A 14,136-nucleotide genomic window follows, 5' to 3' on the forward strand; every position below is an offset into this window, starting at 1 on the left:
GATGCGAACACAAAGCTGACCCCTGTAGTACACCATAGAAAACAGAGCAACCCTCTACTAGAAATAAATGAAAGACTTGCTTTACGTAAGTGGGTTTTTCATTTGTCACTTTTGGAAAAACACCTTAGGGCTGATTCATCTGTGTGCTGTCCGTGTTTTACGCATCAATTACATTGAACAAAAAAAAAAGAAGTAGTGCTTAAGAGTGCATGAAAAACAAATGCCACACGCAAAGCACACGGATGCAAAACGCAACGCACAGATTTAACACGCGATTTTTACGTGCATAAAATCGGTCACGCTTGTGTGAATGTAGCCTTAGATGAGGGAGGAGAGGGTTGGTTTATAAAATCAGATTGGGCCTGGTGAAAGAAGGATGGTAATAGTGTGAAGAAGAAATTCCTATTTTCTTCTGTATTGTCAGGTAACTCTCTGCTAACCAAGAATTGGGATAGTTTCGTTTTGGTTTTTTTAAATTCCAGAACATCAGGAGCCAGTTTTAAGGAGTTTCAATTAGGACAAATTCTAATGAGCGGAGATCAAATGCTTAGTCATGTTTTTTTTTTCTATTAGTTAACTATTTTACAATTTAATTTGCGTCTATCGGTTACTTCGTGCTCATTTATTTCCCTTTCAATCTGTTTTATATAATCCTTAATACATGCAGGAATGTTTTGTAGTTCTTGTGTGAAGAGGTTACCAAGTCTAGCTCAAGTTTCTGCCTGTTCTTACGCCTATTGTTCATGTCAAGTCCTCAGCATTCTTATTAATGTGTAATTGGTTTCTCATACTATATCAACTAGAGGGTGCAGCCAAATGCCAGGTGTGTAAGTATGGGTTAGAGCAGTCTGAAAAAAATAATAATAATAATTATTATTATAATGTTCAAAATCTCCAAGATCTGTACCTAAATCGGTCTTTCCTGATCAGTGAAGCATGCTGTGTCCCCTCCCCCCTTTAAAAAAAGAAAATAACTAAATGATTATTAAATCACATACCATTTCCTTTATAAAGGTTTGGCGAAGAAGGGTTACCGATACTATGCATACGGACACCTGCAACAGAGAACACGTATCCTATCAATATACGGAAAAAGAGTGCTATAACATGATACGTACAAAAGTCATCAAACCAGCGACGGTAAGCAGGCGTTCATTCAAGCCGGTCGGGTCACGCTACTACATGAATGAATTAGACATCAACATGTATCAATCACAATGATAATAAAATGCAAATGATGTTTTTTTTATACGCAGAAAAAAAGTTGACACCTTTTTAATGTATAGAACTTCAAAAAAGAATCTGGTTTGACAAGAGAGAAAAAAACCCGCAAAAAACTTTCCATGAAAAACGAATATACAAAACAAAAACATTCTTTGCAAATCGGGAAAACACTTTCATCTGAGTGGAGGGATTTTCCATTCACTATGTTACAACCAATAATTGATTCTACTGTAGTAGAACAAGGAACATCTGTAGCTACCCTGGATGGAGCCTATGATCAGTAATTCTAATTTGGAAACTTTTTGAGCCTTAAACAAAATTTTGTACCCAATTAAAAAAAAGTAAAAAAAAAAAGTCTAAAGTCTATTTACATTTAGTATGCGTTTTTTTTTTTTGTTTTTTTTCTCAAAGCCAAAACTGGGATTTAGTACAAAATTGTATATAGTAAAATTTAGCTTTCCTGCCTTTAGGATCCAATCCTGGTTTTGGCTAAATGCTCAAGAGTGAGGAAATCAAGTACCAGATTTACTTTATGGACATGGCTTATAGACTGAGCTGCGAAATGCCTTGTGTGTATTCAGTAGCATAACTAGAACTAAATAAATTTGATTGCTTGGCAACGTAAAATAGAAATTAACTTAATCTACCTACAACAAAATGAGCTCTATCAAAAAGGACCATATACTGACCAACAACATAGGCATGACTACTGTCATCCATAGAGGAGGAGTCGGATTCAGGTTTCTGCAAATCGGGGCTCCTATTATATCCAGAGAATGATTTTGACCTTAAGAAAAAAATAGGGAAACAAAATATACGTTAATTACTCTGCTACGCATGTTAAAAATGTCGAGTCCGGACTAATAAATAATAACAGAAAGAAAAACAAAAAACATATAGTTTTCTAGTATTTTTTTTTCAGTAGGTGTCAGTAAGTTTTCAGTAAAGTCTCCAGCTCAGTATTGCACCTCTATTTTAGAAAGTTGCTTCATATAGTTTGTTACCCTTAAAATTTTCTCCAATACACAATACTGCATACGGGGGCGTAACAATAAAGGTCGCAGGGGGTGCAACCGTGACCGGGTCCAGAGGAGAAGGGAGCTTCGCCAGCCCGAGGCCCCCATGTGAGTACTGCTTGCTATTGCAGAGCTGAGAGCCATTGGCTCCCTCCCCCGCCACTATATCTAGTAAATCACAGACTGTTTTAGGACTAGGGAGACTAAGGCCCCGTTCACAGGGTGTATTTGACGCGTTTTTCGGTGCGTCTTACGCACCAAAAAGCCATAATGCAAGCTTCTCATTGACATCAATGGGAAAGTGCATTGTTAGTGCACACGACACTTTTTTTTTTACGCGCGCGTTTAAAAAAACGAGTTACGTAAAAAAAGAAGCGTCAGGTCAATTCTTTGGTCCATAAAACTCGCTGAAAACATGTCTAATTCCTATAGTCAATGGGAGTCCTAATTACGTGCCAAAAAAAACGCCCCGAAAACAAGCACAAAAACAACAAAAAATTAGTCAAAAACGCCTGTATTTTAAAAAGCGCTTTACAAAAATGCTAGGGTTTTTGACACATTTACACATCTGTTTTTTTTGAGCGCCATGTGAACAAGGCCTTAGGACATCAGCACAACGTCCAAGGCGGCGTGATAATGGCACTACATCGCACTTGGCAGCAGACAGAAGACGAAGCTGCTCTTTCTAGGAACAGGGTTAGGTTTTTGTTTTTTTCATTGGCGTAAAGGGGGGCAGTATTAATGGAGGAAAGGGGCCTAACTACTATATGGGGGCACCTATCTAGTATACGAAGCACCTAGTTACTATACGAGGCACCTAACTTCTTTATGGGGCGCAAAAGAGGACCTTTCTACGGCGTGGTGGCACTATTACTGTTTGGCGGGCACTATAAAGGTGGGCCACCAGAAGGAGCACTATTACAGTGTGGGGCCTAAATGGGGTACTATAAGGGTATGTTCACACGACAACGCCAAATACGTCTGAAATTACGGAGCTGTTTTCAGGAGAAAAAAGCTCCTGAATTTCAGACGTTTTTACAAGTGCACGCGTTTTTCGCTGCCTCTTTTACGGCCGTAATTGGAGCTGGTTTTCATTGGAGTCAATGAAAAACTGCTCCAATTACATCCCAAGAAGTGTCCTGCACTTCTTTGACACGGCCGTAATTTTACGCGCCGTCTTTTGACACCGACGCGTAAAATGACAGCTCGTCTGCACAGAACATCGTAAGACCAATTGCAAGCAATGAGCAGATGTTTGCCGACGTATTGGAGCCGTTTTTTCAGGCGTAATTCGAGTCGTTAAACGTCTCCATTATGTCTGAAAAGAGGTCGTGTGCACATACCCTTACTGTTTGGAAAAAGGTGGGGAATATGATAGAAAATATGGTGGTAATATGTGGAAAAAAAAAATCCCAAAAAACAGAAATTTGTAAATGTTCTGCACTGATGTATTCCTATTTCATATTGGAACAAAAAAACTGTAAGGCCAGGATAGCACGCACGCACACACACACACACACACACACACACACACACACACACACAGTTTTGATGTCATTTTTGTGGCAGTATTTGGCTTAGTTTTTTTAGCCAAAGCCAGAAGTAGAGCCAAATGGAAGGAAAAGTATAGGGAAAAGACTGACAGATCTCATTTCTTTTGGGTCCACTTCTGTGTTTAGCTTAAAAAAAAAGAGCCATAAACTGCATCAAAACGGTGCGTGTAATCCCGGCCTAAAAACATAATGTGTGTCACCAGAAATCATCCACGTTCCTTCACTCTACTCACAAACCTCAGATTATACCGGTCTTTGACTGTAAGGCAACTGACTTAAAGGGGTTGTCCAACTTCTGATAACTGATGACCTATCCACCGGATAGGTCATCAGTATGTCATCAGTGCGGGTCCGACACCCGGACCCCGGAACCGATAAGCCGCTCCGGTGGCCTGCGGGCACCAAATGTTGTGGCACATAATGCTATGTACGGAGCCCAGAAGCAGTTAGCTCCGTACATAGCATAGCGGCCGTGCTGCAGAACTGCAGGTCTGCTCCTATTCACTTGAATAGGAGCAGTGATGCAGTACTGCAGCTTGGCCGCTATTTCGTGGCCAGAGCCAACTGCTTCCGGCTTGTACATCTGGTGCACAAAAGCACCGGACCAGCTGATCTGTGCGGGGCCCGGGTGTCGGACCCCCGCAGATCATGTACCGATTACCTATCCGGTGGATAGGTCATCAGCTGTCAGAAGCTGGAAACCCCCTTTAAGCAGGAGTTCTCCCCCACTGATTTGCCTGCAATAGGAGGTAATTTACACCTGTTTATGCTTGCTCTGTATTCTGTCCTTATGCAGTGCAGAATACCAAATCCGTGTTATCCTATGGAGGTGTACACACTTTCAATTCGACACATACGTTTTCGCACATGCACTGCTTATTTTTCCAATTAGATGCCATATACCGCACCATATTCCTTCAATGCTTCTAGGGGTGTGTTATATGGCACCCATTCGGAACAGTTCTGAGCAATATGGTGCAAAATACAGAACCAAAATCTACTCACAAATGTAAATGAAGCCCAAGTCCCTCACCCCTCAGCTATAAGGCATGGCGAAAAAATTTACATTAGTGTTCTTCACAAGATTTTACAAGATTGTTTAATCCAGGAACATGCAAAAATCCTGCAGACTTAGGATCGCACCTACACACCCGAATGCTTTGTTGTGGTCTGGAACGGCGGACACCCTGACGACCCCCCTCCTACACTCAATGACGTTCACTAGGAATATTTGGAGGATATCTAAAGCGAAGTATGCATTGTCTTCCTCAAAATCCCTAATGACACCCTTCCTATATAATCCTTCCTTACCTGTGAGCCTTACTACAAAAATGTCCCAGCCATGGTCGAGAGCCGGTTTATTTTACTTTGCTGACATAGTAGACCCCTGTCAACGAACGATTTTACCGTTCTCGACGTTGCAAGCTAAATATAACTTACCAAAATACTCCTACTTTAGTTATATGCAAATCACACATTTTGCTAACTCTATGCGAGCGGAACCGTGTTTTTCTAAACCCACAGCCTTTGAAATGCTCTGTAAAACGACTGTCTCAACTAGGGGGTTAATATCAGGGATATATGCTATTCTTGCTGATTCGCCTCTTCAGGAGACGGCCAGACATGGCTATATGGCCAGGTGGGAGGCGTACCTGGGCAGGGAGCTCCCCATGTCGCTGTGGCAAATCATCTGGTCCCAGGCAGCAAAATCATCTCTATGTGCGGCTTACAAAGAAAACCAATATAAAATTTTGATGCATTGGTATCATACACCGGAATTCCTCCATCGCATTTTCCCTTTGGTATCGGATAGGTGTTGGAGATGTCACAGCGACGTGGGGTCACTTCCTCATATCTTTTGGGACTGTCAACTAATAAGGCCCTTCTGGAGGGAAGTTGGAGACCTTATTCAGGGTGTTTTGGGGGTTAGACCCCCAAGGCAAGCCCTGACCTATCTTCTAAATGTGCCACCGAAGGGATGGGGGAGGGTCCAGTCCCGGTTGCTTCTTCATATACTTACAGCTGCGAAGTGACTTATTGCGGCCAATTGGAAACGCAATACTCCTCCTACGTTGAATGCCCTTCATAATAGAATTAGGGAAGTCAAGAGAATGGAATCACTGACGGCCTCATTGAATATTTGCGTAGATCGCTTTACAAGTGTGTGGAGGCTCTGAGACATGTATGACACCTCTAGACCACCATGATAGGGACCATTGCTCTCAAAGTACACTTAGGCCTAATGGATAGAATATGACAGCTCCTGGGATCCATCTTTACCTTACCTTCTTCCTACCCTAGTGTATCTGTCTATTGTCATGTTATTATTGTTGGAATCTTTTCTTATCTTGTGTAGGCGGTGGATGCTGACGTGAAGTAGCATAAAGCTAAGCTTCGTATTTCTTATTGTATATTCCGAGCGGACAGTAGCCTCATCAATGTTTTCATAATGCATAGATAGATCTTGGATAGTCCGCCCATTGAGTCCTTGTACTACATTGTGGTAATATTGTGTTGAACTATGTATGGACGATCAATTTAATGTACAAATTTTTCTTTTGTTCATCCACTTTGTGCCTGCACGTCTGTATTTGCTACTGTTTTTTCTTTCTATGTTGATGCAAATAAAAAAAAAAATATATAATTAAAAAAAAAAAATCCTGCAGACTTGAAGTGTTTCTTCAAGGAGAACCTGTTTTTACAGCGTTGAACAAAGTTTATTTTTACCAATTTTACCTGAGTTTGAACCTGAACAGATCAACCTCTAAATGGAGTCAGTCCCCTGTTTTTTATATACATTTCTTTCCAGATACTATGGGTTCTTCCCATACTCAAAACATAGAGAAAAAAGTAAATATGACATACTCATTCAGTTTTCCATATCCAGTCACGGACTCTGTATCAGACTTTGCCACATAATGAAAAGATGCCCGACTCATCAATTCCTCCAGTGTATTAGGGGGACTATCCATCCTAGTATTAAGCATCCTCCTTTGTGGAGACTGAGAAACCTGACTGAGGTCATGATAAGACTTGCTTATAACCCGAGGACGGTCTTCCCAGGGGTTTTTAGTCGGTCTTTCCTTTGGCCCATTTCCAAGATGTGTTTGAAAAGCTGACAAATCAGAGCAAGAGAGTCTCTTCAGAAGGTCAGGCTGGATAGACACAGGTCGTACGGCCATCCTATTCAGAGTACTGCTTGCCAGGCTAGTTGTACTAATTGCCCTAGCAATGCCAAGTCCACGGAGAGATTCTGCTTGAATGTTCAAGCTCCACAGTGATGTTCTCTCTAAAAGAGGCAAAAAGAACGACGATAACATTTTTAACAATGATGTATAATTTTCTCGCGAAAAAAAATAATTCCTCCTAAAAAAAAATATCTTTAATAAATATACGTTTCTGAGCGGTTCACTTTAAGGGGTTACCTCACAACAAGCCCTACTATGGCATATGGACGTCCTAGAGGGGCACCTCTGCTCGGGACCTCTTTTTATGAGCCAGAACAAAGAGACACTTTGTAAGAGTAGCCTCCTGGTTTGGCGGACACAGCCTGTCCATGCATTACATGGTCAGCCATTCATTTCAGTGGATGCCATCTAATGCTACATTTGCCATGCAGTGGCCACTAATGGGTTGACTTCAGAAGACAACCCCTTTGAAGGGGTTTCATGAAGACAACTCCTGTCTATATGCCCTAATATAGCATATGGACATCAAAGAGGAGGGCTCCCCACTTGGGAGGCCCATCTATGAGCCAGAATGGAGAGCTGCACTGAAAGACTTAAAGGCATGGTGTCGCCCCAAAAACATGTTTTTTTTTTTAAATTTAAACATTTAGTGTGTGGGTGATTAAACATAGTTCAAATTTTTTTTATTTTTTTCGCGAGTCAGGAAATATTATAAATTTTTTCAAATTTTTCAAAATTTATAATACTACCCATTTTTGGTCACTAGATGGAGCTGTTTGGAGCTAGTTCCCAAAATTGCAGCATTGCAACATTGGGTTAAAAGCTATCGCTCTAGTGAGCGCTCAGCATCCCCCCCTCCTTTATCCTGGCTAGTGCCGGGATAAACGAGGGGTTTGAAAGGTTTAACCTGCTACACTGTGTGTCGCCATTTTTTGAGGTAACTCACAGTGTAGTAGGTTTACATGCAGTAGTAAACACACACAAACACTAACATACATTGAAATCGCTTACCTGCTCCTGCCGCCGCGGCCCGTCCGCTCCCTTTGCTGCCGCTGTCCCATGTGCACTTGTCCGGAAGCCGCGACCGGAAGTAGTAATATCACTGTCCGGCCGCGACTTCCGGTCCACAGGAAAATGGCGCCGGACGGCGCCAATTTCGAATAGGACTGTGTGGGAGCGGCGCATGCGCAGTTCCCACACAGACGCCGTACACGGCAGTCAATGGGACGGGAGCCGTTCGCAGTCCCTATGGGACTGTGGCTGCCGTATTCCATGTCTGTGTGTGTCGTTAATCGACACACACAGAAATGGAACAAAAAATGGCAGCCCCCATAGGGAAGAAAAAGTGTGAAAAAAAGAAACAGTAAAACACAAACACACAAATGAAAATAAACGTTTATATTAAGGCACTAACATCTTTAACATATAAATAAAATATTTGTGATGACACTGTTCCTTTAAGCCATTCTTCGAATACAAGGACAGCCATTTATCTGGCCACGGAAAACCAACTGTTTGCCAGGAATGATGGAAGCGAGGCCACGGGCAATCAACTAATCTCTCATGAGACAACCCCTTTAAGTCAAACGGTTAAAATTTATATTCAGCCATTTTTTTTCACGTATCTATATAATGCTGAGAAAGCTGGGTCATAGCTAATATCGCTGCCGTTACAGCATCCAAAGGAGTTGTCACCAAGATGTCTGCAAAACATGCCACGTTATGAAGTGATATAGGCAGGCGGATATATCGCTGCATAAATGGACAGATTTACCTCACAAAAATTGAAAAGGCAGGATGAAAACCCTTTGGAAGAAGGAACAGTGACCATATTTGTTGTCGCACAGCTCTCCGAAAAACAGATATAGTTAAAGAAATGTCTAACTAGAAGTTACAACAATTCTTTAAGCAAAAGCTGGACATTTTGTTACGTTGGGCTGACGACAAAACAAGCTGGTTGGCTAACAAAATGGAATGGGAAAAGCGGTTTTAATATTACCAATATCTTGAGTCTCCTGGCTGCTTTGTCTGGCTCTCATTTGTAGCTGGAATTTGTGTTGAGAAGAGCAGAGATGTAGGAGGTACTGGCAGGTCTTACTGCTGTCCGTTTGGAAAACATGTTTGATTCCATCTGATGTGTTCTGCAAAGTTATTTTTTTCTTCTGCAGCAAAAAAAAAATGGTACGTTTTGTTTATAGTAGATTAAAAGCATAAATATGTGCGTTATTACAGTAAGTCTGGGATTTCAACATGCTGCTTAAAAAATTATTTTTTCCTTAATTTCTGTATAAAATCTTGGAAAAAGATGAAAAAAAAAAAAAATGAGAAATCAAACGGCAGCTTACTGAAAGAAGTATTTTCTGCTAAACCCTACAAAACTTTTGAAAATGTATCCAAGCGTCATTATATCATGCTGTGTAGAAGATACATAAAAATAGTCAGTTGCGTAAAACATTTTTTTTTTAAATAAAATGTTCTGAACATATCGGGGCAGAATTATTATCCTTTCATGACCAAGGGTCATTGATGCCTCTGTGCACCAGGTCAAATTTCCCTTTTTTTTTTTTATAGTCACCTCTTTAACTGATAATGTCTTTGGAACCGCTTTGAATATCACAACTATTTTTACAAGACTTATGAGGCTTTCATTTTCTAGATTCGTTTAATTAATTCAGTGTTTTTAATTTTTATTATGGTCAGACAAAATCACTACAAATTTGAAAAAAAAACCCACTTTTGTAATTTTATATAATATATATATATATACACACACACACACACACACACACACACACACACACACACACACACACACAGTAGGCTGTGAGGGGAGAGTGAAGAGGGCCTGCTATATATATATATATATATATATATATATATATATATACACACACGACCATGCAAAAAATGGCAGTAAACAACAGATCAACTGTCAGTTTTTCATGGATGTTTTGCATCAATGCGTCTCAAAATTTTAATCCATTTCCCGTCCATCTGACCGTTTTTAACTGCCATTTGCCACCCGTTTTTTATGGCTGTTAAAAAAATAAATAAAAAAAATTGATGTTTGGTGTTTTTAGGGGGTTGGGACAAAAAAAACCTCAGTGCCCATGCAGATAGTGACGCAATACTACTGTAGATCGTGCCACATTGCCCACATAGTGCCAGTGCCCACATACAGTGCCCACTGTAAATAGTACCACAGTGCCCACATAGTGACACCGTTCTCCCTGTAGATAATGCCCACATAGTGCCACACACAGTGCCCATGTAGATAGCGCCAGTGTCCCCTGTAGGTAGTGCCAATATAATGCCACAGTGCCCATGTAGATAGTGCCACACCCCCTGTATATAGCACCAAACCCCCTGTATATAGCACGTCACCCCCTGTATATAGCACCACCCCCCCTGTAAATAGCACCACCCCCCCTGTAAACAGCCCCACCCCACATAGATGGCAACATCCTCATGTATTTAGCTACATCCCCCTGCAGATAGCGCCGACAGCCCCTTAAATGGCACCCCCTTCCTGTAAATAGCTCTGGCTGAAGTTTACGCTCTTACAGCAAGCCCCTTATGTCTCTGTCCATATATGGACAGTGACATCAGGTGTTAACTCTAAAAGCGGAATCCCCTGACAGAGTGGGTATTCCGCTCCAGGAGTAGCACCTGACGTCACGGTCCATATATTGATAGTGACACCAGGGGCTTCTCCAGTAGCGGAATCCTCGGCACAGAGCGATCTGATAGTGGGGATGCCGCTGACATCATTGTCCATATATGGATAGCGACAACAGGGGCTTCTCCAGTAGAGGAATCCCCAGCCAGAGTGTCAGCCGGGGGTTTCCGCTCCTAAAGAGAGCCACTAATGTCACTGTCCAAATGGACTGTGGACTGTGACGTCAGGGGCTCTATCTAGAAGCGGAATCCCCGGCCAGTGCGATCGGACACCAGGTTTCCGCTCCTAGTCCGTTCAGGTAGCGCTATCTACAGTGGTGGGGGGGGGGGGTGCGATGCTATCTACAGAGGGAGGGTTTGCGATCTGCATGGGTGGGTGGCACTATCTACAGTGGTGATGGAGAGACGGCGGGGCTCCCTCTAGTAGGGGAATCCTCGGCCAGGGCGCTGGCCATGGATTCCGATGCTGGAGGGAGCTTAGGTGGCACTATCTACAGAGGGTTTTGCGCTACCTATAGGGGGTTGTGAGTGGCACGATCTACAGTAGGGGGTGTATTCCGGGGCTCTCAAAGCCCCAGCCGACATAAGAGTGCAGCACTGCTCACATTGAAGAAGCACTGCACTCATTAAACCCGTTCCATGCTGTCAAAGTTTATACACGTGCTAATTGCACGGGGCATTGGCAGATAGTACGTATATAGCTGTATGGCAGTCGTGAAGGGGTTAATAATGTGAAGTGGAAGCCAGAATCCATAGGGAATGTCTTTAGGACACCACATATTATCTGGATAAACATACTGGCATACGGAAACATATGAATAGAAGAGGCGGCAATGCATTTCAGGACCGCATTGGTTCCTTCAGTAGACTTTGTCTTGGAGATATTCCCAATGGGTTCTGGCTCACGCAAAGTCCTTTCTCATCTGAAGCACTGTTACCAATGGCTGACAATTGTTTTCCTTCTTGACTTCTGTACCATCGATAGGCTACAGAAGTAGGAGAAGGCTGCAGCAGCTGTCTCTATGTGTATCGCAATAGAGTTGTACCACTTAGTGTGTACCAGTCCCTCTGGGCACTGTTCACACCTCTGCATATATAGAGGTAACACATTACATTACACATTATTTCCACAACTCTATGTACAACTTTCTGTCAGTGATAAGAGTTGTGGCATTGTAAGAGGTAGATTGCTCCATGAACACATGAATGTTCTACCTATAAGAATCAGATGCTAACATTTCTCTGTTAGCAGTTAGGGTTATTTGTCTGAATCACACATGGCTAGTCAATAAAAGCATTCTAATAGAACTTCCGCCCACTAGCATTTTAAAAAGGGGTATATTAAGAGGTTAACTATAATTTAAAATCAGACAGACAAAAAGTAGCCAGGCTTCACCAAAGGAAATCTGTGTCAATTCAAGTGATAATAGCTCAGCATAGTAATAAAATGTTTAAAAAAAAAACACACAGTATGTTTTGTGCAACTTTCTAATTACTTATTAAAAACAATTTTTACTTTTTTGGAGATACAGCTGCTTTATATCCCTAGCTTAGCAGAAAGGGTAGGGCCATCGACAGCCCGATAAATTTACTATAAGTTACGCCAGAAAGTGGCGTAAACTTGACTGCAAATCAACATCAGCGCACAGCTGGCAAAGATTTCCCTCTATGGCACACAGAGACAGAAATGTGGCTAATTTATTTAGAGGTTTGCATCTTACTCCAGTAATCTGTATATATACTAGTCTTAATAAACCTCCCCCAATGTTCCAACATTTTTTTATTCACTAAAAAAGTGCCTTTTAAAAAATGTAGGTCCGCCAAAGTAGGAGAGGTTTCCAATACAGCTCATGGAGGGGGACACGAGTGGACCGCCTTATGAGTCCTAATAGAAAAAATTAAAATTAAGTAAATCGACTAACGATCATTTGCAGACACTGCATAAAAAAATGTAACAGAAAAGCATGGAGCAGTTTGTAAAAACTATATATAAAGCTGTGGGCCACAACTGCCTTTGTGTAGTAGAGATCATGCATACTCATTCCCGGTACAGGTGACTTTAAACTTACAGTAAAAGAAATCTTCTTTGTTTCTCTCCATGGGAATCGCAGCACTGGAGTCCGTGTTCCATTGTGGACCTCAAAGATGAGCACACCCTTCGGACACACCCCAAGAAGGATGCCATTCTGGGACTTTTTCTCAGGAAACACTCTATGAAAATGTACTCCATACTCCTGCAGTCTCTGGCACACCTACCAAAATAATGAAGACATCAAGCCTTGGTGTTAAAATTCTATAATGCTAGGTGGTTAAAATAATTGTCCAAAGCCACCATACTATACTAGTAAAATAGAAAGAAATACATGGGGCCCCCATTCTGGAGATAGGTGTGAGTCTCGGAGCTGGGACCCACATCTATCACTTTTCGCAGTGGCCAATAAAACCTTCCCAAATTCCAAAACTGAGGTAAGGCCTAGTTCACATATACGTTGGAGGCTCCGTTAGAAGCCTCCGACCCAGATTCCACCGAAAATACTAGAAACAATATCACAGCATGCTGCGCTGTTGTTTCCGGTAAAACAGCGAACACCCCGAAGGAAGGCTGACGGAACACATTAGAACCAATGAGTTCTGTCAGCCACCGGTGGTGTCTGTGGTGCAACGGAACCGTTGCGTCCGGCATTCCCTTGTTCTACTCCTCTGATGAAGCATTACGACAGAATGACCAGCGCAGGTGTGAACATAGTCTACAGCACAGTCAGAAATATGCCAAAATAATAATTTTGGAATCACAGATAATCGTTCCATTCTTTTAAACATTATACTTTGGTAGTAGAGAGCTAAAAGATAAATGAAAAAAGGGAGTCAATTATCAAATATAGATACAAGGGGATGGAAATTGAACAAGTCTTAGGCCTCATGCACACGACCGTATTTTTTCCCACCCGTAAATACTGGCGTAAATACGGGTCCGGTGTCACACGTATTTCACCCGTTTTGCACCAGTATTTACGAACCCGTGCCCGTAAATATGGGTCCGGTGTCACCCGTATTCCACCCGTATTTACGGGCACGTTTTGGGCGGCAAAATAGCACTGCACTAATCGGCAGCCCCTTCTCTCTATCAGTGCAGGATAGAGAGAAGGGACAGCCTTTTCTGTAATAAAAGTTAAAGAAATTCATACTTACCCGGCCGTTGTCTTGGTGACGCGTCCCTCTCTTCACATCCAGCCAACATCCCTGGATGACGCGGCAGTCCATGTGACCGCTGCAGCCTGTGATTGACCTGTGATTGGCTGCAGCGGTCACATGGCCTGAAACGTCATCCAGGACGTCGGGCCGGATGTCGAGAGGGACGCGTCACCAAGGCAACGGGCGGGAGACCGGACTGGAGGAAGCAGGAAGTTGTCGGTAAGTATGAACGTCTTTTATTTTTTACAGGTTTATACTGATCGGTAGTCACTGTCCAGGGTGCTG

The 14,136-nt window shown here is 42.2% G+C and overlaps 1 protein-coding gene and 1 long non-coding RNA gene across 6 annotated transcripts in view; one reads left to right on the forward strand and one right to left on the reverse strand.

The window, feature by feature from the left end:
* The window catches only part of LOC142759078 (uncharacterized), a 47,173-nt gene extending 44,513 nt beyond the window's left edge, over positions 1-2,660 (forward strand). Inside the window, exons 4-5 of the long non-coding RNA XR_012883056.1 lie at positions 1,015-1,140; positions 1,257-2,660. This is a non-coding gene — a long non-coding RNA (uncharacterized LOC142759078). The remainder of the gene's footprint in view (positions 1-1,014; positions 1,141-1,256) is intronic.
* The window catches only part of PTPN13 (protein tyrosine phosphatase non-receptor type 13), a 246,646-nt gene that overhangs the window by 58,282 nt on the left and 174,228 nt on the right, over positions 1-14,136 (reverse strand). For all 5 annotated transcript variants that reach the window (XM_075860899.1, XM_075860908.1, XM_075860892.1 and 2 more), the window contains 5 exons: positions 12,729-12,911; positions 8,981-9,143; positions 6,659-7,082; positions 1,914-2,011; positions 999-1,055 (listed from right to left, as the gene is read on the reverse strand). In XM_075860899.1, coding sequence (XP_075717014.1) covers positions 999-1,055; positions 1,914-2,011; positions 6,659-7,082; positions 8,981-9,143; positions 12,729-12,911 — 925 coding nt within the window. The remainder of the gene's footprint in view (positions 1-998; positions 1,056-1,913; positions 2,012-6,658; positions 7,083-8,980; positions 9,144-12,728; positions 12,912-14,136) is intronic.

This window comes from Rhinoderma darwinii, chromosome 1 (assembly GCF_050947455.1).
Source record: "Rhinoderma darwinii isolate aRhiDar2 chromosome 1, aRhiDar2.hap1, whole genome shotgun sequence".
Classification (NCBI taxonomy): Eukaryota; Metazoa; Chordata; class Amphibia; order Anura; family Rhinodermatidae; genus Rhinoderma; species Rhinoderma darwinii.